Source organism: Malus sylvestris, chromosome 1 (assembly GCF_916048215.2).
Source record: "Malus sylvestris chromosome 1, drMalSylv7.2, whole genome shotgun sequence".
In the NCBI taxonomy this organism is placed as follows: domain Eukaryota; kingdom Viridiplantae; phylum Streptophyta; class Magnoliopsida; order Rosales; family Rosaceae; genus Malus; species Malus sylvestris.
Genome location: NC_062260.1, coordinates 27,302,629 through 27,325,066, shown reverse-complemented (window position 1 = coordinate 27,325,066; position 22,438 = coordinate 27,302,629). Strand labels below are relative to the sequence as shown.

General features: G+C 39.3%; 4 protein-coding genes across 5 annotated transcripts; 2 read left to right on the top strand and 2 right to left on the bottom strand.

Annotated features, from left to right (window-relative positions):
* Positions 1–2,923: 2,923 nt before the first annotated feature.
* Positions 2,924–3,631, bottom strand: LOC126615220 (uncharacterized). The gene has a single exon (XM_050283018.1). It carries the CDS (start codon positions 3,629–3,631, stop codon positions 2,924–2,926), a length of 708 nt encoding a protein of 235 aa, XP_050138975.1.
* A 4,686-nt stretch (positions 3,632–8,317) lies between these two features.
* Positions 8,318–9,465, top strand: LOC126616048 (uncharacterized). The gene is made up of 2 exons (XM_050284010.1): positions 8,318–8,495; positions 8,715–9,465. The coding sequence occupies exons 1-2, from the start codon at positions 8,420–8,422 to the stop codon at positions 9,233–9,235; spliced, it is 597 nt and encodes a 198-aa protein (XP_050139967.1). The 5' UTR covers positions 8,318–8,419; the 3' UTR covers positions 9,236–9,465.
* A 2,427-nt stretch (positions 9,466–11,892) lies between these two features.
* LOC126616043 (tubulin beta-1 chain) lies at positions 11,893–14,500 on the bottom strand. Its single transcript, XM_050284004.1, has 3 exons — positions 14,033–14,500; positions 13,602–13,871; positions 11,893–12,844 (listed from the first exon to the last, which is right to left on the bottom strand). Exons 1-3 carry the CDS (start codon positions 14,424–14,426, stop codon positions 12,165–12,167), a joined length of 1,344 nt encoding a protein of 447 aa, XP_050139961.1. The 5' UTR covers positions 14,427–14,500; the 3' UTR covers positions 11,893–12,164.
* Positions 14,501–18,197: 3,697 nt separating this feature from the next.
* On the top strand, positions 18,198–22,326 carry LOC126616037 (actin-depolymerizing factor 7-like). Of its 2 annotated transcripts, XM_050283996.1 has the most exons (7): positions 18,198–18,556; positions 18,914–19,055; positions 19,795–19,886; positions 20,043–20,142; positions 20,651–20,772; positions 21,667–21,920; positions 22,018–22,326. In XM_050283996.1, the coding sequence occupies exons 1-7, from the start codon at positions 18,266–18,268 to the stop codon at positions 22,166–22,168; spliced, it is 1,152 nt and encodes a 383-aa protein (XP_050139953.1). In that variant the 5' UTR covers positions 18,198–18,265; the 3' UTR covers positions 22,169–22,326. The 2 variants fall into 2 exon arrangements, with proteins under 2 accessions (XP_050139953.1, XP_050139944.1); XM_050283987.1 differs by lacking the exons at positions 18,198–18,556; positions 18,914–19,055; positions 19,795–19,886; positions 20,043–20,142; positions 20,651–20,772 and adding an exon at positions 21,243–21,378.
* The last annotated feature ends 112 nt before the right edge of the window (positions 22,327–22,438 follow it).

The window sequence follows — 22,438 nt, the reverse complement described above, 5'->3', positions numbered from 1 at the left end:
CCCCTTTAATACCATGAAGTTTTGTGAAAATCGTATTTTGTTCACTTTTTTTTTTTTGGGTCTCACTTTCATACTTTTAAGTTTATTTAATTTCAAATTCCACCGGGCACATATTTGGTGGTTCAAAATTATGCCATGTCATCGGTTAACAAAGGATATTAACAGGAAGACTACCGGAAGTATTAAGTGGAGAAAAAACAAACTTTAAGTATGAGAGTGAGACGAAAAAAGTGAGTGTAGTAAAATACGATTTTCATGAAAGTTGAGGCAGTAAAATGAAGTTATCTCAAATTATGATACGGATATTTATGAATATACCCTAAAAACGGAACATATCAAGTTATCAACAACGTTGTTTACACAAAATAATAACACCACCTTGTTGTTTTAAAAGAAATTAAAGATTAATACTCAGTATTGTATCTTTTCTAGTATAGAACTTTGAACAAGAAATAAGTTGCATATGATGTGTTATGGTCTTCCAGACTTCCAGTAATGTAGTCTTCAATTGACAGAAGCCGGTCTACGTTTTACTTTTCAATATTTTCTTTCAAATACCAGTAATTGCCAAGAAATTAGGAAAACATGTGTTATATTACATGAGAAATATTAAGAAGACTATCTTTAAGTAGGACTCTCCGTTGTGGATGCAAATTTTCGCCTTCTCCTTCTTTGACAAAATTGTACCTACAAAACAATCAACACATTTGGTCAAGGCCAGGAACCTCACGGGCGGGGGGCTTTGGCCAAAGAACCTCCGATGCTGAAGTTAGAATTTAGAGAGAAAAAATGTTTAGAGGATTTTTGGGAGTTTTGCAAGAGTATCCACTTAGCTTTTTAGAAGAAATAGGGTCATATATATAGGGAATGGGGTGTGGCCGGCCTTTAAGTGTGTTTTGGGGTGTTATTTGGTGATTCAATTACCAATTAATATATTAATTAGGTATAAATATATTAATGGCTAATTATCATAATAAAATAAATGTTTTGGGAGGTTTTTGGAGGTTATGGAATGAGGATAGATGAGACAAATTTGAACTTGTTACCTATTTTGGGTACTCCTGATTTGGTTGATGGATGATTCTCCACTGCTCGCGTGTAGGAGACCCGGTATGCCTCGAGGGTAAATTTGTCATCTTCACCCAAAAATCCGCGTGTCGCTTTGTGATTATTTTTTGCTCCACAAATGCCCCCACACCTGCTAAGCTACTCGTAGGAAAGTGCAGCAGGTGTAGAGATCTTCTTGCTCTAGGAAACTTAGGATTGCTTCCTGTTTTGATGTAGATTCTCTCTTTAATATGAAATTAGATCCTTCTAGGAAAGGGAAATAAATTTCTCTCAAAGCCTATTTAAGTCCACCTTAAGTGGGTTATTAAATCAACTTCGGATAGTGATTTATTCTACCCTACAAAAGAGAAAGAGAGAGCTTAGAGGATATTTGTTCCCCCTCTTCTAGCAATCTTCTACATCTTGCACATGCAAAAGATCGTCTTTCGTTGCTTTCTTCGTCTTCTCCGTGCTGCACTAATAAAAACTTAATTCTTCTTGTCTTCTTTTTGGGTGATGCTGCCACGGGGCAGTCGTCGGGGTGGTGCGACACGTCAACTGGCCGGGGCTAGGAGTCGACTTGGCATGGAACAAGGAGGTGATGTGGCAGAGGCCATTGCTTAAGCAGCTCGGCTTGATTGAAGCCAAGGATTGATCTGACATAGGCCGAGGAAGTCGCGTGGAATGGGCAATTGTTTGGGCTGCCTGCTGAAAATGAAGAAAATGCTTGAGTTTGATTTTTCAACTACCATAGATGGAGTAGTCACGGATGAAGCTACTAAGATCGGAGTTGCTGAAGATAAAGTGTCGGATGAGTGAACTGTTAAGTGTAAAAGTGGCTGCTGCCCCCTAACCATTTGTTGCTTAGTTGATCTTCAAGCATTCGATCTTTTGAACTATGTAGCCTTCTTGCACTGGAGAGCAAACCCATATGGGTGTCGGGGAATTAGTTTACCCTCTCACACTAGAGAGCAATTAGTTTATCCTCTTGCATTGGATAGCAGACTCATATAGGTGTCGGGGAATTAGTTTACCCTCTCGCACTGGAGAGCAATTAGTTTATCCTCTCGCATTGGAGAGCATACCCATATGGGTGTCGGGGAATTAGTTTACCTCTCGCACTGGAGAGCAATTAGTTTATCCTCTCGTAATGGAGAGCAGACCCATATGGGTGTCGGGGATTGGTTTACCCTCTCGCACTAGAGAGCAATTGATTTATCATCTCGCACTGGAGAGTAAACCCATATGGGTGTCGGGGAATTAGTTTACCCTCTCGCACTGGAGAGCAATTAGTTTATCCTCTCGCACTGGAGAGTAGACCCATATGGGTGTCGGGGAATTGGTTTACCCTCTCACACTAAAGAGCAATTAGTTTATCCTCTCGCACTGGAGAGCATACCCATATGGGTGTCGGGGAATTAGTTTACCCTCTCGCATTGGAGAGCAATTAGTTTATTCTCTCGCACTGGAGAACAGACCCAGAAAGGATTTTTAGCAGTTGTTGTGGACAGCAATTGAGCCAGGCTTATAAGTAACTTCTTGAATCATCATTAAGAATAAAGAAATAAATCAACTGTGCTTGAAGGTAGAAACTATATAAGAAACTAGGTAATTGTTAGCTTGCAAGGCCTTGTTCGTCGAGCTGCTTGAGACTTCGAACTTATTGGGAAAAGCCCAAACAGGGTTCAGGGGGTGATGAAGATTTCCCCTGCTTGGGTAGGCTGTTTCGTTGACCTATCAAGATACTCATTGCATCGACCCTCATTTGTCAGCTTCTCAAGGTACTGCTTCCACTTTAGGCAGCCGTTGGTAGTGTGGCCTAGTCCTTGATGGAATGCGCAATACTTTGTATAATCTAGCCTGATAAGATCGCCTTTCATGGGTGGCAGTAGTTCGAACCAAGGTTCGTTCTTGAGTTTGCAGAGAATTTGGCAGATTGGAACTGTGAATTTGGTGAATGTTTCAGGCGCTGAGTCTTCTCTGGTTGGGGAACGTTCCATGTGCTTCTTTTTCGACTCGTTTTTGTTAGACTGTTTGGCTTCTCCCATAGTGCATGCTTTTCTGCCAAAGCATACGAAGCTGCTAGGGTCAGTTCTTCTCCCATGATCAGTTTTCTGAATAAAGGATGTTCGGTGGGAAGTCCATTTCTGAATGTTGTCGTTACTATATCTTCGTTGCAACCAATAATCTTGGCCTTCTCCGCTTTGAACCTCTTGACATAGTCGCCAATTGTCTCCCAATGGTCTTTTACAATGCTGAAGAGATGGTTGAATGTTATTTTGATTGAGCGGTTAGATGAATACTCCTTAGTGAAAACAAAGGAAAGTTCGTTGAAACTCCATATCGACTGCGACGACAGAGTGTGAAACCAGTCTTGCGTCTCACCTTGTAGAATTGTGGCAAAATTTTTGCACATAAGCTCATCGTTGTTCCTGTAGAGGATCATGGTACTGCGGTAGTGCTTGAGATGTCGGTCTGGATCTTCGTCTCCCTTGTACGGAATGAAGTGAGGCGTAGTGAACCCTCGAGGTGGATCTGTCTGCTCGATCTCATTCGTGAATGGTGACATGCTTATGTTGGTCATGTCTCATCGAAGCGTATCGTCAGTAGGCTTGTTATGTTGGAAATTATGCAATCGTTCGGTTATGAGTCTCTCAACTTCTTCTTGAATTTACCTCTGTTGGGGCAGTGGAACTTTTGGCTGCCTCCAATCGTGACCTATGGGTCTAGGCCGCTCTTCCCTATGCTCGACTCGTCCATGTCGCGGTTGCCATGCCTGTGGCATGTACTTGGCAGGCGAACGGGCCATTCTCAAGTTACCGATGTGAGGTGGAGAATGCTCCTTACGAGCCTAGTTGTGAATGAACATTTCGCCTGGAAGGTTATCCATGTTGATAATCGGAGTGTGACCTTAACCGTGAACGTATACTCGTCCGTGGGCTTGATTGGGAAGGCACGCTCCTTCATGCAAGACGAGAGTATACGCTATCCCAATGACCCAAGGGAGAGCGTAAACTGCCAGAATGCTTGGAACGTGGCTGGTTAATGGGATGTTTGCCAGGACGCTGGTAGAGAGGTTCGTTTGCCCTTGTCATACTTCGGGACACCTCATCCGAGGCACGTTGGATCTCGGTGCGTTGCAAGAGTTGATTCACCTAGGTTGTCTGTTGTGTAAGAGCACTTGTCAACTCTATGACTTGTCGAGACAAGTGTTGTTCGCCATTTGGATTGGAAGAGCTTGGAAGGAATGTGCCTCCTTGAGCAGTGGAAGTGGACTTCGGGTGCAAGATTTGAGTTGGGAAATGTCAAAACCACGAAGAAATGTGGTGAAAATGCCCCCAGCTGGATGGTAGGTCCGGATGGTTGAGATAGTCTTGGGCCGACTTGGGTTGCTTGGGAGGTCACGGGGGCAGGTTGGGCCAAGGGAGTAGGCTGTCTGGCAGAAGCAGGCTGGGCCACGGGAATGGGCTGCTTGGTGGGAGTAGGATGGGCTGCAGGAACAGCCTGGATCACGGAAGCAGGCTGGGTCGTGGGAGCAGGCTGCTCAATGCGTGGTGCATGTGAATGCGATGCTTAGGCTCGGGCCCGTGCAAGCTTGGATGACATGGCTTGGGCCATGGTGGAACCTTGTAGTGGTGGTGCCACTCTGCTTACGACCGCATTTTGCCTCATGGATCTCCACGATCCCATTTCTTGAGTATTGAAATTTTCACTTATGTAATTTTCTAAATTTATAGCCATTATATTTTTCTTATACGTTTTATCAAATAACCTTTGCAAATAAAAAAATTCTAATAATAAGAACGTATGAAAAATATTCAAATGGACTAAAAAATAGAGAAAAAACCTTTTTATGCGAGAGTCTTCTACGAGTATGGATTTCAACTCTTAATGAAAGCACCAATTTGTGGATGCAAATTTTCGCCTTCTCATTCTTTGACAAAATTGCAACTACAAAACAATCAACACCTTTGGTCAAGGCCAAGAACCTCATGGGCCCACGATGAATGGGGGGCTTTGGCCGAAGAACCTCCGATGCCAAAGTTAGAATTAGAGAGAAAAAGTGTAGAGGATTTTTTGGAGTTTTGCAAGAGTATCCACTTAGCTTTTTAGAAGAAATATGGTCATATATATATAGGGAATGGGGTGTGGCCGGCCTTTAAGTGTGTTTTGGGGTGTTATTTGGTGATTAAATTAGCAATTAATATATTAATTAGGTATAAATATATTAATTGGCTAATTATCATAATAAAAGAAATGCTTTGGGAGGTTTTTGGAGGTTATGGAATGAGTATGGATGAGACAAATTTGAATTTGTTACCTATTTTAGGTACCCTTGATTTGGTTGATGGGTGATTCTCCACTGCTCGCGTGTAGGAGACTCTGGGAAAAGCCGAAGTTTGGATCTTTCAAGCTCAACACCGACGCGGCCTGGTGCTGTACGTCCTACAGAACCGGAGCAGGATGGGTTATCAGAGACTTCGCAGGTATCCTCCATGCGGCGGGGGGCTCGGGGACCAGCACTTTCCACTGCGCGGCGGCTGCTGAGGCACATGCTATCCGTACAGGTTTGCAATTTTGTACTGATTACGGTTTTGAGAATGTCTTTGTGGAAGCAGATGCAAAAACTGTCATTCTGATGATCAATAAGGGGATTGCCCCGAACTGTAGTTTTGAATGCATTCTTGGCGATATTGAGGTACTAGCCCGAAGACTAACGTTTGTGACGTTCGGCTTTGTGCCTAGGGAGCGAAATCGTGCCGCTCACTCTGTGGCTAAGTTTGTCTTTAAGGAAGGCAAGGACTTTGTCTGGGACCATGTGGGGCCCTGAATTTTTATTTAATGTTCTTGCGCAGGATGTAAACATTTCTATTCGTGTTTAATTTATCTCTATCTTCGGAAAAAAAAAAAAAAATCAAGCTGACCAAGAATTGACAAAAAAGGGGTTTTAAGATCAGGCCAAAAAACACGGACCTGCAGCCTTTGAAATTTGAACCATCTGAAATTATCAGGACAAAAAAAAATACCGTTACAGAAATTAACAACATCAAATCAAATTTGATGTTTCTGACATTACGTTTATTCGTACCACGTGGTAAAATCATGCAGTTTCGTACACAACTTTGCATGCATATTCCTAATTAATTTGAAATTTTCATTAATTAATCCATATATAATATGGTCGTATTTGTAAGGTGGTGATGATGCTGGCGCCATAGCCATGGACCAGCTTTTAGGTTGCAAGCTGTCTCATATAATTTGACGGTGGGTTTTTTAAAAGGGAAAAATAATAATATGAAAGCAAAATGCCACACAAAAGGATTGGAGGGTGAAATGTTTATACTATATATATTTATACGATACAACTGAAAGTTAGGCAGATAGATCGAACTTAATTATTACGTGGTTTACAATTTAATTAGCAGGCAAAAGTCAAAATTAATCGGCAAAGATTATTTTTTAACGAAAAATTCGTCTGCTATTTCATCACGGAAAGAGTTTTAATTAGTACTCTTTTTGTCACTGCAATCGTCGGAACGATTTGCTCAAAGGAAATGAAAGTATCAAATTGGTTTTACATGGGGATCCTTTTACCTTTTAGGCGTCGTTGTCGATCGAGTGATGCTATTTGAGCAAATAATTAATATTATTGTCTTCCATGACATGACCAGAATGATTAGTAAATTAGGTTAAGTAAAATAGCATAAATTTGTTTGTTTCACTAGGAAAAGCATAACATAAATTATAGGCTTTTTAGCCAAAATGTTTCTTAAGATTTGCGTAGCATATCACTTTGGTCCCTGAGATTGAACATCAATAGAAATGGTCTATAAGATTGTCCACCATCCATTATTTTGGTCATTCCATTAAAAACTTTGTTCAGTGTTCCGAAGTTTTTGGCCGAAAGTTTAGGCAATTTTCAAAACTTCGTAATTCAATTGTTTCTTAACCAAATTCGACCCATAATATGTAAAAATGAAGATAGGAAAGTGTATAACAAGATTATACATATTTGAAAGTCCAATGGTTGCCAAAGATGGCCGGAAAATAGCCTGAAGGGTGATCGGTCAGCGCGAAAACTGGAAACCCCCCGAAAACTGGTAAACTTTAAACATTCATAACTTCTTCAATACTCAACGAAATTGAGTGATTCAAAAATAAAAATCATACTTCTCGATGAGATGAAGAGAATGGTACTTTTTTTATGGCTAACTCACCCTGGTTTTTCTGGAAAACGGCTCGAAAGTGTCTGTCTTGATCTCGAGTTAGCCACTTTCGAGCTATTTTTTGGCAAAATCACGTCATATTAAACATCGAGAAAGGTACCATTCTCTTTGTCTCATTGAGAAGTATGATTTTCATTTTTGAATCACTCGATTTCGTCACCTTTCAGGTTATTTTCCAGCCGTCTCCAGCAACCATTGGGCTTCCAAATACATATAATCTTGTTCTATACTTCCCTATCTTTATTTTGATATATTATGAGTTGAATTTGGTTAATAAGCGATTCAGTTACAAAGTTTTAAAAATTGCCCAAACTTCCGGCCAAAAGCTTCGGGACACTTAATGGAGTTTTTAATGAAAGAACCAAAATAATAAATGGTAGACAATCTCAGGGACCATTTCTATTGATTTTCAATCTCATGGACTAAAGTGATGTGTTATGCAAATCTTAGGGACCATTTTAGCTAAAAAACCTAAATTATATCACCAACATCAATTGATTAACTTCAAACAACGGAGCCTTCAACTAATTAGCATTTCCAATCATGAATCATACTATATATAAGTAGATTGATAGCGTTATGTTAAATAAATCATTATTAGGGAGGATGGAGATCAGTTAAAATTGAACTCGTAGCAACTTGCATAGAAAAGATTGTTTTTTACCGCTGCAGTACAGCACTATCTGCACACTATATATATATACACACACACACACGCACATGGATATAAAATATGGCATATACATACATGGTATTTTGGTATATAAATATAAAACCATGCATCTACGCCGTTGATAGCGGGAAAGAAGTTGCCACATAAACTTTGACTAGTACGTTAAAATTGGCATTAAGGTCATGATGAAGAAACCTCTCTCGTGGGGTCCTCTCTCTCTCTACTAAAATCTAAACTAGGGTTCGTCGTGTCCATTTTTTCACTTATTCAAAGTCGACGACCATCTGTTAATTAATAATTTAAAATATATAGTTTTCTTTCTAAATGCTACAGTTAAGCCTACAACTATATAATGACTCCCCGCACCATATGCATTTACACAAAACATAAATTAAAATAAAAGTTTCTCCTCCTCTTCATCTCTCTGTAGCTCAAGCACAAAGTTTATATTTCTGAAACCCTAGCTTCTTTGATGGCTTCTAACTTGTGCTTGAAGACCCTTGCAGTGTTGGCTCTTGCCCTTGCGGTTTGTGTCGAAGCCACTCTAGGTTGGTTTGTGATCATTACCATATCATTTGATATTATTCGTTTTCAGTTTTCATTTTTTTATTTGTTAAAAATTGAAAACTTATTTAGTAATTGTTGTTAGTTTTCAGTTTTCGTTGAAAACCAACAATATTTATCAAACAACTTGTTACAAAACAAATATTATCGAGATAACCAGCTAATTATTTGCAAAAAATATATAATACGATGCATGCATGCAGGAGGAATAACATGTGAGAATCTGGAGCACGATGCATGCGCATTCGCGGTGTCGTCGTCCGGCAAACGCTGTGTGCTTGAGAAGCATGTGAAAAGAAGCGGAGAGGAAGCGTACACGTGCCGAACGTCAGAAATTGAGGCCGATAACTTGAAGGACTGGATCGAGAGCGAGAAGTGCATCAAGTCTTGTGGGCTTGACCGCAAATCCTACGGCATCTCATCAGACTCTCTCCTGGAGTCTCGATTCACACAAAAACTTTGCTCCCCTCAGTGCTACGGCAACTGCCCCAACATTGTTGACCTTTACTTCAATCTTGCGGCTGGTGAAGGTGTATTTTTACCAAAACTTTGTGAAGCACAAGAAGCAAATGCTCGTCGAGAGATGTCGGAGATTCGTAGCTCTGGATATGTTGCGCCGGGACCAATCAACGCGAAATTAACAGCACCAGGGCCAATCAACTCAGTGAAGTTCGCAACCTCTTATACACCAGCGGAGGGTGCCCCAGCCGAGGCTCCTTACTAAGTACACCATCAAGAATATACACCAAGGGCTGAGTTTCCGGCCGGGCTCGATATTCTGCACCAAAATATCTTTATGTGTTGTTTAAATTATTACAATATATGGAACTTAGAATTCAGAAGTACTGCGTATGTAGATTAATTAAGTGAGCTATGTGTGTTGTTAAAGCTTGTGTTCTAGCTTTTGTATGCTTTAATTTTCGGATGGATTTAATAATAAAAATGCTTTCTACAGCCTTTATATGTATGTTTGCTTCTTGATTTGGCGTCAAGGCGGAATTAGAAATTTTAAGATAATTTTTATAGGATGATTCTCGTTGAATGCTAACATGAATATTGATGGAAAATTAGAAGAATTACGTAAAAAAAATAAAAAATGCATAAAAAAATTAGAATATGAAAATCACTTCTTATAAAAATAGTCCATCAAGGGCCAAGGCCTAAAGTTGTGAAGAAAATTAACCCACTATATTTATGTTTGGCCGACAAGTAGTGGACGTACCATTAGTTGCATAGCATGATGCCAAAAACTAAATGGTCAGGAAACTTTAACGAAAAGTTCCTGGTAGTGTTTACTTTAACGAAAAATCATATTTTTACACTAAAAAGTCAATCATAATATTATTCACTTTACTCTTTATTTTGTCATTATCATTAAAACTCAAAGTTTTCAAATCTTTTTTATTAGTTTTCCTTCAAAATTAAAGGGACATTTACCTTGTTTGGTAGGTTGGTGTGCTTTTTCCCATCAATTTAAGAAAAGATGAAGTTTCAAACCCGAGACGCATGAGTGAAATTGGATTCGTATATACATATTGGTGGGTGTAGGGTTTGGCTGCCAGGGATCCGGACGAAAGAGACATCTAACTGAAAGCACACAACAGTTTGTTGGCATTTTATTTACACCACCACCACCACCTAAAAACTCCATTCAAAGAGGACCACGCAGAGCAAACATTTCATTTTCCTTACAACCCTATCATTTTTCATCAGAAATAAAGAAATCTTATGGCTTCATTCCATCAGGGGATTTATGGAGCGAATAGCAAGAATAGACTTGGTAAGTCTGTTTGACTAGAACATACCTCACACCAAGTAAAACCGGATGATATATAGCAAAGGAAAAAAAATTTGTTCGATCGGTTGAATCAGGTAATTGTGAAACTCACTCATAAAGAATGAGACCTATATGTTTAAGTACCACCTGCTCCAAGTCGGTATAAACCCTAATGCAAAGGCAGCACTCCTTTGTGATCTGATTGTCGAACACAAAATTTTTTCTCGAATAACTTCAAAGTGTAGAAGATGAGAAACTGGAAGTTTTCAAATGACTGGGCTAAATGAGTTATGTCGGACTTAATTACAGTGTGCCCCATCATATGCTTTTGGACACACTATACAATATACACCATCATCATCCTCAATGGTTGCCAATTACGTATCATGATTTATCAGTTTGTTTGTCAAATTGCATTCATATATAAACGAATGAGGATCCTCTTTGTGAGGATTAAGGATATCATTCAATCACGTCCGTTCATCATACCTCGTACGATCATAAATTATTGTAATTTTTTATATTTAAAATTGAATATAAACAATACCTAATAAAAACTGATCACACGATATACGATAAACACACATAATTAGAGGATTCCCGGAATCCTCACAACGTGGATCTAGAGAGGATCCTCATTCTATATAAACATTAGTTGGTTGGTGGGTTTAGGTTTAGGGCTTGGCCAGGGGCCCGAACGACAGAGACATCTAACTGAAAGCACACATTAGTATGGTGGCTTTTAACTTACTCCACCATCACCAGATTCACAACCACCCAAACTCCATTCAAAGGACGACCACACACATTCAACATTTCATCATTATTAAGAAGGGGTGTTATATCCACACATCCTTTTTTTCTTCTCCCACACCTTTTTGATTTTCAGCCGTCGGATCGGATAAATTGAAGAAGATCAACGAACAGAAATTAACAAGAGTGTGTGAAAAGTAAAAAAGGGTGTGTGGATAACACATCCCTATTAAGAAATGCCATGGCTTAGTTTCATCAGCAGACGGGTTTATTGAGCGACTGTCCGCAATCAATAAAATTAACATTGACGCGAATGGAGAAAGATTTTGGTATGGCTGAATCCTTAATGACTATGACAACTCTCACACCGAATGAAACTACATAATGCTGGGGCAAAAAGACATTTTTGTGTCAAACAGTCGAACAAAGTAGATTTAACTAACTCCATGTAGGTACATATCTTAGGGGTGTGATATCCACACACTCCATTTTACTTCTCACACACCCTTCTAATTTTCGGTCGTCGGATCGGATGAATTGAAGAAGATCAACGGACATAATTTAACAAGGAGTGTGTGGGAAGTAATTTGGGGTGTGTGGATAACACATCCCCATATCTTAATGCAAAGGCTGGCTCCTTTTTGTGAGTGGTTTGGATAGTCTACTTATTCTGATTATCGAAAACGAGAATTTTTCTAGACACCAAAATATAAGAGTGGGTTCGGAAAACCGAAAATTGAAATAAAATTGCACTGAATACCAAAACTAAAAACACGAACCAAAACTTTCTATCAATTCATGAATAAAATGCATAAGAAGGTAGTAATTAAGGGCAAATCCAAGATTAACAATTTGACAAAAGAAACAAAAATGCATTTTTAATCATCTTAATCTTTACATAACGCCACCCTCATATCATAGACTCGATTAACACATTCAATAAACATATTTTCAGACAACTCAACTGCTACCATCTAAAAACTAAGGAAAATGAAAAAAAAAAACCAAACACGCGAATTATGGCCGAAGAACGAACCAGAATCCAGCAATCCAAACCCCAAACAGAACCAAATTTAAATCCACAACACAACTCAAACAAAAAAGAGAACATTTGCGATCGAGATCAAGCCTCCTCCTGAACTTCCTCTTCCTCTTCATAGTCGTAACCCTCCTCATCGGCTGTAGCATCCTGGTACTGCTGGTACTCCGAAACAAGGTCGTTCATGTTGCTCTCTGCCTCGGTGAACTCCATCTCGTCCATTCCCTCTCCGGTGTACCAATGCAAGAAAGCCTTTCTGCGGAACATAGCAGTGAACTGCTCACTCACCCTCCTGAACATTTCCTGAATGGATGTGGAGTTGCCAATGAAGGTCGAAGCCATCTTCAGACCCGTTGGTGGAATATCACAAACAGTGGACTTGACATTGTTCGGGATCCACTCAACAAAGTAGGACGAGTTCTTGTTCTGGACATTGATCATCTGTTCGTCAACTTCCTTGGTGCTCATCTTGCCACGGAACATGGCTGAGGCAGTCAAATACCGCCCATGACGTGGATCAGCGGCGCACATCATGTTCTTTGCATCCCACATCTGTTGAGTGAGCTCTGGAACAGTAAGGGCCCTGTACTGCTGGGATCCACGGGATGTGAGCGGAGCAAACCCAACCATGAAGAAGTGCAATCGGGGGAATGGGATGAGATTAACAGCAAGCTTGCGGAGATCTGAGTTGAGTTGACCAGGAAAACGAAGGCAGCAGGTTACGCCACTCATGGTAGCAGAAATAAGATGATTGAGGTCGCCAACTGAACCAATAAGAAATCATTGGTCAGAGATTATGGCATGTTTCATTTAGCAGCAGGAACTAAATATCAACATCTATTGCCCTCAATTGTCTTGCAAACTACACGACCAAGTAACAATCTAAACATATAAAAATTTATAAGATACAAAACGTAACCATAGAGCCATTTTAAAAACAATTTCTAAAGGCATTCGAAAAATGTAGCATCAAAAACAGCTACAGGGTACAAGTGAACGTAAATTGCACTGGTGCGGCAGTGCCAAACAATTAGCGTCCCACCTATAAGCACAAGGCTACAGGCTTCTGTGCTTATAAGCAGGACCAATTAGTCAAATTGCATAACTTATAAAACAGTGACCCGAGACAAAAGGAGCGGCAAAAGAACAACCATACCAATGCAAGCGGACTCAACCACATCTTGTCAATACAGAAGAACACACAAATAATCAAACGCCCAAAGTGCATATGACTAATACTTCATACAAAGTGAATCATCAGCACATTCAATACAAATACAAACAGAGAAAAAACGAACAATTCAGTCTCGAAAAACCATGTATTACTATTAACCACTATTTCTCCAATTCACAATTCCAATTAAATTTTACACGACATAAGCATACAATACACAATATCTAATCCCGCAGATAAATGTTAATCCGTGAGAGTATACCATAAACACATTCAAATTCAACTTCAAAAACTATGATTATGACTCAACAGGGTACATTATACAAAGAAAAGAAAAGAAAACTCACAGCTGGGAGTAGTGAGCTTCAGTGTTCGGAAGCAAATGTCGTAGAGAGCTTCGTTGTCCAAAACCATACACTCATCTGCATTTTCAACAAGCTGGTGAACTGAGAGAGTTGCATTGTATGGCTCAACGACGGTGTCGGACACCTTCGGCGACGGAAACACGGAGAATGTGAGCATCATTCGGTCCGGGTACTCCTCACGGATCTTGGAAATGAGAAGAGTTCCCATTCCGGACCCAGTCCCGCCTCCCAAAGAGTGACAAACCTGAAAACCTGTAGCCAAACAAATCATAAAACTCACAATTCGCACACACTAAAAAAAGAAATTGTATCCAAACAGAGTCTAATCAAAATCTTGTATCCAAACACTCGAAATTTCGAAAAATGCACACGGATCTAATGACCTAGCAACAAAAATCGAACTCGAAATATACCTTGCAAGCAATCGCAGTTCTCGGCTTCCTTCCTGACGACGTCGAGGACCGAGTCGATCAACTCGGCGCCTTCGGTGTAATGACCCTTAGCCCAGTTGTTTCCGGCGCCGGACTGGCCGAAGACGAAGTTATCAGGGCGGAAAATCTGGCCGTAGGGCCCTGATCTGACGCTGTCCATGGTTCCCGGCTCGAGATCCATGAGGACGGCGCGTGGGACGAACCTCCCACAGCTGGCTTCGTTGTAGTAGACATTGACGCGCTCGAGCTGGAGCTCGTTGTCGCCCTGGTATCGGCCGGTGGCGTCGATGCCGTGCTCGGCGCAGACGACCTCCCAGAACTTGGCGCCGATCTGGTTGCCGCACTGGCCTCCCTGGATGTGGAGAATCTCACGCATTTTGGTGGAGGAGAAGAAGATTCTGGGAGAGAGAAATGGTCAGGGAAGAAGACGAAGGGTTTTGGAGAGTGAGGGACTGACGTCTGGTATTTTATAGCGGGGTGAGATGACGGACGTGTTTGACGGCGCTGTTTGGTTTGAGTGGGAATTTAAATTTTGAAAAGCGAACCTGTAGTTTTGGAAGCCAGAAGGGTCCGATCCTGTGCAATTACGGTAGAGACTTGGGAGAATCTCAACAGTTGATTTGGTTCGGTATGTTTGAGTCTATTTTTTATGGACGGTTCGATGTTGAGGAGCATGGAGGGACTGGTGTAGTTGCAGGGATGGGGTGTTTAACGCTTGAGAAACGACTGCAGAGATTGTTTTCTACGCGCTGTGAGGTGAATGACGGTTACGCGCCAGCGGAATTGTGGGGTAACCGGGTAATGCTGGATTTGGTTTGGATGGGGGGCAGAGACAAAAGAGAAACTCTTGCAGAGTCGCACATGAGTTTCGCGCCCGGACACGTGACAGGAATAGACTATAGTGGGTCGGTCACGTGAGTAGCACTTTGAGCCTTTTTTTTTTTTTTTTTTTTTTTTAAGGAATTTTAACAAAAAACTCTCGGTACTGTTTATTTTAATAAGAAATCATATTTTTACACTAAAAAATTAATCTTGATACTATTCACTTTTTTCGTTAAAGTGAATAGTATCGGGAGTTTTTTATTAAAATTTCTTTTTTTTTAGCAAGATTCTCGCTGGATCCTCTTTGTGAGGATCTCCGGGAATCATAAATCATACATCGTATTATAAAAAATTATTTTAAATATTTTTATTTAAAAATAAACATAAACAGTACTTGACAAAAACTGACCGTATAATGTACGATGAACTGACACGGTTCACGGATCCCTAAAATCCTCACCAAACTGATCCGGAGAAGATCCTTTTGGTTTTTTTTTTATTCTATTTTAGAATAATCACTAAAAAGGAAATTTATTGTGTGTTTATGTTTTAAATTTGGTGAGGGTGCTTTTTAAGAAGTGTTTTTATCTCTTTTTCTCAAAATTTGGGATACATCACCAAGCATGTGTTTATTAGAGTAGGATTATCTCCTCTCTTTTTTCCCATCCTCTTCTCTCCCCTCTTATTTGAACGGTCATGGTTAAGTCACATTAACATCTTATATTAATTTTTTATAGTAAGAGAAAGACAAAATAAGAGAATGTGAGAGGAGGGGATGGAAGGAGATGAAAAGAGGAGATGAGAGAATCCTAATCCGTGTTTATTTCCTTCACATCATGTCTTAATTCTTATTAGGTCGAACGATCAGACTATGTGGTTATTTGGTCATAAACGTAAAACACATTATCCTTTTGTATTATGATCCCACCCTTCTTTTATGATCTCACTTTTAGTGTATGGTGCACAATGTGGCCCTTCAAACACAAACATATCTCTTTTATAAGGTTTTAGCATTTGTAATATTAGAAAAAAACATATCTTCGATCGATAATCACTTATAAACTAGCCCTAAGACATAGTCTAATCATATTACTCATTTCCTTTTTGTAATAGTCGAATATGTCTTAAATTTGAATCTCTATTTTCATTAATAAAAAACAGCTAAAAACAATTTGGGAAAATTTAAAACAATTCGTCGATATATAAATCGTGGTTTGGACTCTCACATCTATTGAATATGAAACCAATTGCATAAAGTGTGGTGTATGTTTGTTTATTAACACTTAAATAACCTTTGGGAAATTTGGAAGATGGAAAATTAAGAGAATTTATTTAGATGGTTTAGATGTCACATATCAAGCTTATTCTTATTATTATATTTTTGGCCCACGAGTGAAGTGAGATCCTTTAAGTTGGAGACTAAAATAAACATGGTCTATACCAACCCTAACTTTTACTCAATCTTTTGATGAGTGAAAGTGGCCCACAAGAAAAATGGGTGGTGCTACCCACATAGCATTTTTTACATCCCACACATTATTTGTTAATTTATGTAATTTGATATTATTCAATTCATTCAAGTTAATGGTGATATCTTTTTTTTGTTCAGGGTTCAGGAGAAAAGAGAGGAACCACCATCCAATGGTGCTTTTATGAAAGCACGGTCACAGATGGCCCGCCACGGATTCAATGGTCGGAAAATGAGAAAAGTGTGTGAGAGGTAAAAAAGAAATGTGCGGATCACCATCTAAGAGAAATAAGTAATGTTGTTGTTGTCATCGTCATCATCATTATCATCATGGAATGAGATGGAAGTAGCTAGATCAAGTGTACCCATCATTCCACCCTTCGTACCAAAGCTAAGAAACTCCATGATTTTAAAGCTACTAAGATATGGCAACAACTACTAAAGAACACCAATTTTTTTTAACATTATCACAATTTCACTTGATTGCTATAGATTCACGATGTGCACTCATTTTTGCAGAGACTTACTTGTAGCCTGTTTCAAGTTCATTTATTTTACGCGATGAGAATGTAGAGAGATGAAACTATAAAACCCGTTACATACAACCTATTCTCCATGATATGAGGATATGAACTTATAATGAAAAGGCTATATATTACAGTATGTATTGAACTACAACAAGAATGCCACAATTGTTGTATCTAAAGCGAATTATGCATTAACACGCGTTTTCATGTTTGAAATACAAAACTAATAAATGATTAATTTGTGATTATTATAGGACCGCAACAATAACATTTCCGTTATATGAAAGTTATTCGCCGACTTCAAGGGGCGGTTATTGGCTTAGGAGGAGGGACAAGGATTGTTTGCCCTCCTTGTTCTCGTGCCCTCTCATGCCCTTATGTTTGTGTGATCACGGTTAAGCCACGTCAACATTTTATATTACTATTTATTTTTGTCTTATTATATCTATAAAAAAATAATATAAAATATTAACATGGCGTAACCATGACCACACAAAACAGAAAGGCATGAGAATGTACGAAAACAAAGAGGGCAAACAATCCTTGTCCAGGCCACTGGCAAAGAGCTGAAAAGTTATAGCTCTGACATGGTTCAGTGCCACACCTTTAGTTTGCTCACATTCCAAGCAACCCCAACATTCATGTTCCTGAGTTCGGCAGTTTCTCTTGGAGAAGGATTATCTCCCTTACTAATTTTTTTTTCTTTTTCTTTCCGTTATATTTAAACGGTTACGATTTAGTTACGTTAAAATCTTATATTGATTTTTTATAGAAAGAATAAGACAAAAAATAATATGTGAGAGGAGGGGATGGAAGTAGATGAGAATAAGAGTAGAGAGAATTCTACTCCGTTTCTCTCTTGATCCTTTTTTGGTGGGGAGGAGGTGTCAGATAAATTAATAGAAATGAACGAGGATTCTCTTCGGATCTTTTTTGTGAGGATCCTATGAATCCTCAAATCGTGTCTGTTCATCGTACATCGTGCAGTCATAAATCATTTTAAATACTTTTATTTAAAATTAAATATGAGTAATATCTAACAAAAACTGATCACACGATGTACGATTAATGAACACGATTTAAGGATTCCTAAAATCATCACAAAGAAGATCCGGAGAGTATCCTCGTTCAATCGAAATGTGCAAGAAAAATCTACCCCAATAGGATACCGATACTCTCCGGATCCAAAGCCCAACAGAATCGTGCTGAAGTTCGAAAGCCTGGTCCATTAGTGATCACCCCTACCGGGCCAAGACAAACAATGGGGCCGGTGGCCCAAGTCAGTAACTTGATACGAAGAGTTACCGTTCTAGTCCCCTCGAACGGTTGAACCCTTTACTGCTTCTCCCAAAACCCTCCAGAACCCCCAAAGCTCTCGTTTCGGCGTCTGAGACAAAAATGGTGAGCAAGAGACAGAGAGAAGCTCGGAAGAAATTCCGAGTAGAACACCCGGAACTGGCTAAACAGCCGACTCCGCCCAAAGACCCAACCAGGAAGAAGGACAAGAAGAAGAGCTCGTTCAAGCGCAAAAAAGCACCCAGCGACCCAGCCAAACCCAGCAAAAACCCCCATAGAAAACACCCCCTCAGAGTCCCCGGCATGAAGCCCGGCGACAGCTGCTTCATCTGCAAATCCACCGAACATATCGCCAAGCTCTGCCCCGAGAAAGTTCAGTGGGATAAGCACAAGGTGTGGTCTTTTTTCAATTTTCCGATTTAGTTTGAGTTTTCTTTGTCTGGGTATTTCTCCGATTGATAAAACTTGGTATACGACGTCGAAATGAAATTCATGTGTGTAACTGGAAAAATGGATTATAAATGCATATGGGTTTGTGGGTATGTTTTGTTTAGCTCTTAGTAATTGGAAATGGCGGTGGATGCTTGAATCGAATTTGGCTTTTTGAATGGTTATTTGCAGAAGTTAATGGAATTGGATTTTTATTTGAAATATGGTTATTTATGGTGTGGAGTGTGGAGTGTGGAGTGTGGAGTGTGGAGTGGATGAAATTCCTGCTTTGATATCGTTGTGATTATCTGATTCTTGCAGATATGTTTATATTGTCGACAACGTGGGCATAGCATCAAGAATTGCCTCAACAAGAAAGACGATTCTGTGGCTGAGAAGTTATGTTATAATTGTGGGGAAAATGGACATTCGCTTTCTAACTGCCCCTACCCTCTTGAAGACGGTAATCTTTCTAATCGATTAAGTTATGTTAAGTTGGCTTAATATTCGGATGATGCATATGGGAAGCTGTTAATTGGCTGTTCTTTAGTGTGTCTGTGTAGTGGTGGTCAACTGGTCTTTTAAACATGACAGCATGCATTTGAAGTTTACATGAGCGATGCAATGGTTTATAGCATCACGATTCACAAGTAGCATATATTATTGGCAAGCACTAGGTTTGAACAATTTCCAGATGAAATCATTTACCTTTACTGAAATTAGTAATCCTTGCGCTAAAATCTTTGGTTTCACTGTTGATGTATTATCCAAAAAAATTTATGGAGGGACATTGAATGGAGCTTGAATAAACATGAACTTGAATAGTTAGGAGGGTTGAAAACTTGACATATATTATGTTGTTCGGAACTGCATGCACTGAAAGAAAAAGTCTAGAAGAGGATATTTGTCCAAAGCTCATATGAGTTGTCGAATTCCTCCCACCACCAGTCTTTCATCATGTGTTATTTTTTCCCAAAGTTCTACTGGGCCGTACACATTACTCAGATAATTACAAATGGCATATTTGTTTGTCTTTATCGAGTTTTTAATTTTACATCACAAGTAGCATATATCATGTTGAGTGGGAATGTCACTTTGAGTATCCAATTACATATTGGGGACATGTGCACTTTGATAATAACATTTTTACTCTATGGGTATGTTATTGCTTTGTTATTCATTTTGTTTATCTGGTAATGCAGGAGGAACTAAATTTGCCAAGTGCTTCATCTGTAATGGGACGGGTCACTTGAGCAAGAACTGCCCTGAAAATACTCATGGGATTTATCCAAAGGTAAATGAATTAATATTTGTTAATTGACTTTTCATAGCAAAGGGGTTGGAACTTTCAGGACATAGATGTTATTGATTGAAGTTTGAGCCATCCGAGCCAATTTACTTCATGAATGAAATCCGACACTTCCCTTTATGAATGAATTTCATCTCTCAGGGTGGTAGTTGTAAAGTTTGTGGGGGTGTAACACACTTGGCGAAGGATTGTCCTAACAAAAGCAACAGTTCGATGTCTGCTGGTAGATCTCCTCACTCGTGTAAGTCTTCCATTAGAATTCCTTGTTTTGTCTTTCCTTGGAGTTCTTGAGTTCTCAATTTACTTTTTCATCATCTGATGTTCTAACTAACAAATTAGTAGTAGATTAAGGTGGCATAAATGTCCAGGTCTAAGTTTTAAGCAATTTGATGTTAGACCAAGGCATTGGAAAGATATATCTACCTTTTCCTTACTCTTCCGATTTCATTATCTTATGGGGAATACTGACTCCCTCAGGATTAGGCAAAACTAAAATCACCTTGATCATGTTTCTGTAAATGATTCTGAATTTTTTGTCCAATTATACGATATCAATCATATTCTTAAATAATGGGTTTTAATTCTTAGGCAGGTTTGGGTAACCTACTTTAGAAAAAAACTGATGTCGGCTCCTCCCTTCACCCTCTCACAATTTTAGTACTATATAATGACAAAAGTTGTGGTATTTTTCAGGTCTTTTACGAAGTATTCTCGTCGATTTTGAATATTTTGTGCCTTCTATTTTTCAGGGAAAGAAAGTGATCTGCCAAGAGGAAAGGTTACAAAATTTCTCAGTGGAGACGACCTTGAGGACGATTTCAGTTTCATAGATGAGAAGAAAAGTGGCGGTACACAACACAAGTCTGCAGATGTAGTTGGTTCTGCATCTCTTTCACAAGAAAGTACTGTAAAATCCAAGAAGAAGAAACAAGGACCCAAAGTAGTGAATTTCGTTGGATAATGATGTTTCACGAGCGAAGAAGAATATCATGTCAATTTTCCAGTCGTTCTTTTGTATGGCACGGGTCACTTCTGTCACGGAGCATTGGCACCATCAAGAGTTTGCCGTAGTCTAAAATAGTCCGACGGTGTTCAGAAATGATTTTTGTAGTTCTTAATGTATAAACCTTGAGTTGTTATTTATCGTAATTTGTTTTGAGTTCTCTTGCCTAAAATAAATGACTCTTTATTTTCTTTCTTTTTATGTTAAAGTATCCAAATCAAACATTATAACATAATTAAGGAGTTGATTAGATGTGGACATGATCAGCCATAGAAGCTTCAGACAATTCTCAACCTTTGTTTTGCCCCTTAAAACTCTCTACTTCCCCGCAAATTTCTGGTCTCTTATGCCCTTCTCCCCCAAAAAATAAGGCTCTCTCTCCCTCTGCTGCTATACTTTCCATCTATCTCTTTCTTTTCCCGCTTTCTTCTTCATTTCGCACTGCACTCCCGTCTCTTTTCCGACGACAAAATGGTATGTCCTCATCTCTATCTCAAAATAAAATAATTGATGACAAAGGTTAAGACGCATGCTACAAATTCAATCTAACTTCGATTTAACAAAAGCTTTTTGAAATATTTTTTGTGAACAATACATAATTGGCAGAAATGATCGTAGCCAAGTTGACCAGAGCACGCTCTTCCCTTCCCTATAGTTTTGGATTAGATTAGAATATAAATATCGCTCGTGCAACGTCCTCCCCCTCAAATATGTAATATGTATAAGGTTTTTAATACGGTTGTTTGGTTTGGTTTGGGGTAGGCGGTGTCTGGCATGGCCGTGAGTGATGAATGCAAACTCAAGTTCGGGGAGCTAAAAGCGAAGAGAAATTACCGATTCATTGTATTCAAGATTGACAAACAAGAAGTGGTGGTAGAGAAACTTGGCAGCCCAGATGAAACATATGAGGATTTCGCGGAGTCCCTGCCAGCTGATGAGTGCCGCTATGCTGTCTTCGATTTTGATTTCACCACTTCTGAGAACTGCCAGAAAAGCAAGATTTTCTTCATTGCATGGTAATCAATTGACCGAGCCAATTTGCGTTAATTGTTTCCTTAATTAAGCGTCCTTTTCTAAGGTGCTAATGTTATGCATGAAACTTGATTTTCTTAGGTCTCCTGAGATATCAAGGGTGAGAATGAAGATGGTGTATGCAAGCTCTAGAGATCGATTCAAGAGGGAACTTGACGGCATTCAAGTCGAGTTGCAGGCAACTGATCCGAGCGAAATGAGCCTCGACATTATTAAAGGCCGAGCTCTTTAAGCAGCAGATCTTCAACCCTTACTTGACAATTACATTTGCCCATTTTGCTGAGAAGATGTTTTGTTTTTGTAGTTTTCTTCTTCTTTGTATGGGTTCAATACCAACCGTGTACTTTATTGTAATATTATGAATTCTTTTATGATTTGCAACTTCTTGCATCAATGTGTTTAATTTAGTCAATACAAGGTTTCATGTCTGCTTCAGAATCTCAAAGTACAAATTCACGTGGTCGAAAATTCACGATTGGAATTAAGTTGACAAGTTAAAAAG

What these genes read in the sequence shown, in the direction of transcription:
- LOC126615220 (XM_050283018.1), bottom strand. Translation starts at nt 3,631, where the DNA reads ATGACCAACATAAGCATGTCACCATTCACGAATGAGATCGAGCAGACA.
- LOC126616048 (XM_050284010.1), top strand. Translation starts at nt 8,420, where the DNA reads ATGGCTTCTAACTTGTGCTTGAAGACCCTTGCAGTGTTGGCTCTTGCC. An exon ending in TTGTGTCGAAGCCACTCTAG is followed by an intron (nt 8,496 to 8,714) that starts GTTGGTTTGTGA and finishes GCATGCATGCAG; the next exon opens with GAGGAATAACATGTGAGAAT.
- LOC126616043 (XM_050284004.1), bottom strand. Translation starts at nt 14,426, where the DNA reads ATGCGTGAGATTCTCCACATCCAGGGAGGCCAGTGCGGCAACCAGATC. An exon ending in GAACTGCGATTGCTTGCAAG is followed by an intron (nt 13,872 to 14,032) that starts GTATATTTCGAG and finishes GTTTGGCTACAG; the next exon opens with GTTTTCAGGTTTGTCACTCT. An exon ending in GAAGCTCACTACTCCCAGCT is followed by an intron (nt 12,845 to 13,601) that starts GTGAGTTTTCTT and finishes TTATTGGTTCAG; the next exon opens with TTGGCGACCTCAATCATCTT.
- LOC126616037 (XM_050283996.1), top strand. Translation starts at nt 18,266, where the DNA reads ATGGTGAGCAAGAGACAGAGAGAAGCTCGGAAGAAATTCCGAGTAGAA. An exon ending in TGGTAGATCTCCTCACTCGT is followed by an intron (nt 20,143 to 20,650) that starts GTAAGTCTTCCA and finishes TCTATTTTTCAG; the next exon opens with GGAAAGAAAGTGATCTGCCA. An exon ending in CACAACACAAGTCTGCAGAT is followed by an intron (nt 20,773 to 21,666) that starts GTAGTTGGTTCT and finishes GGTTTGGGGTAG; the next exon opens with GCGGTGTCTGGCATGGCCGT.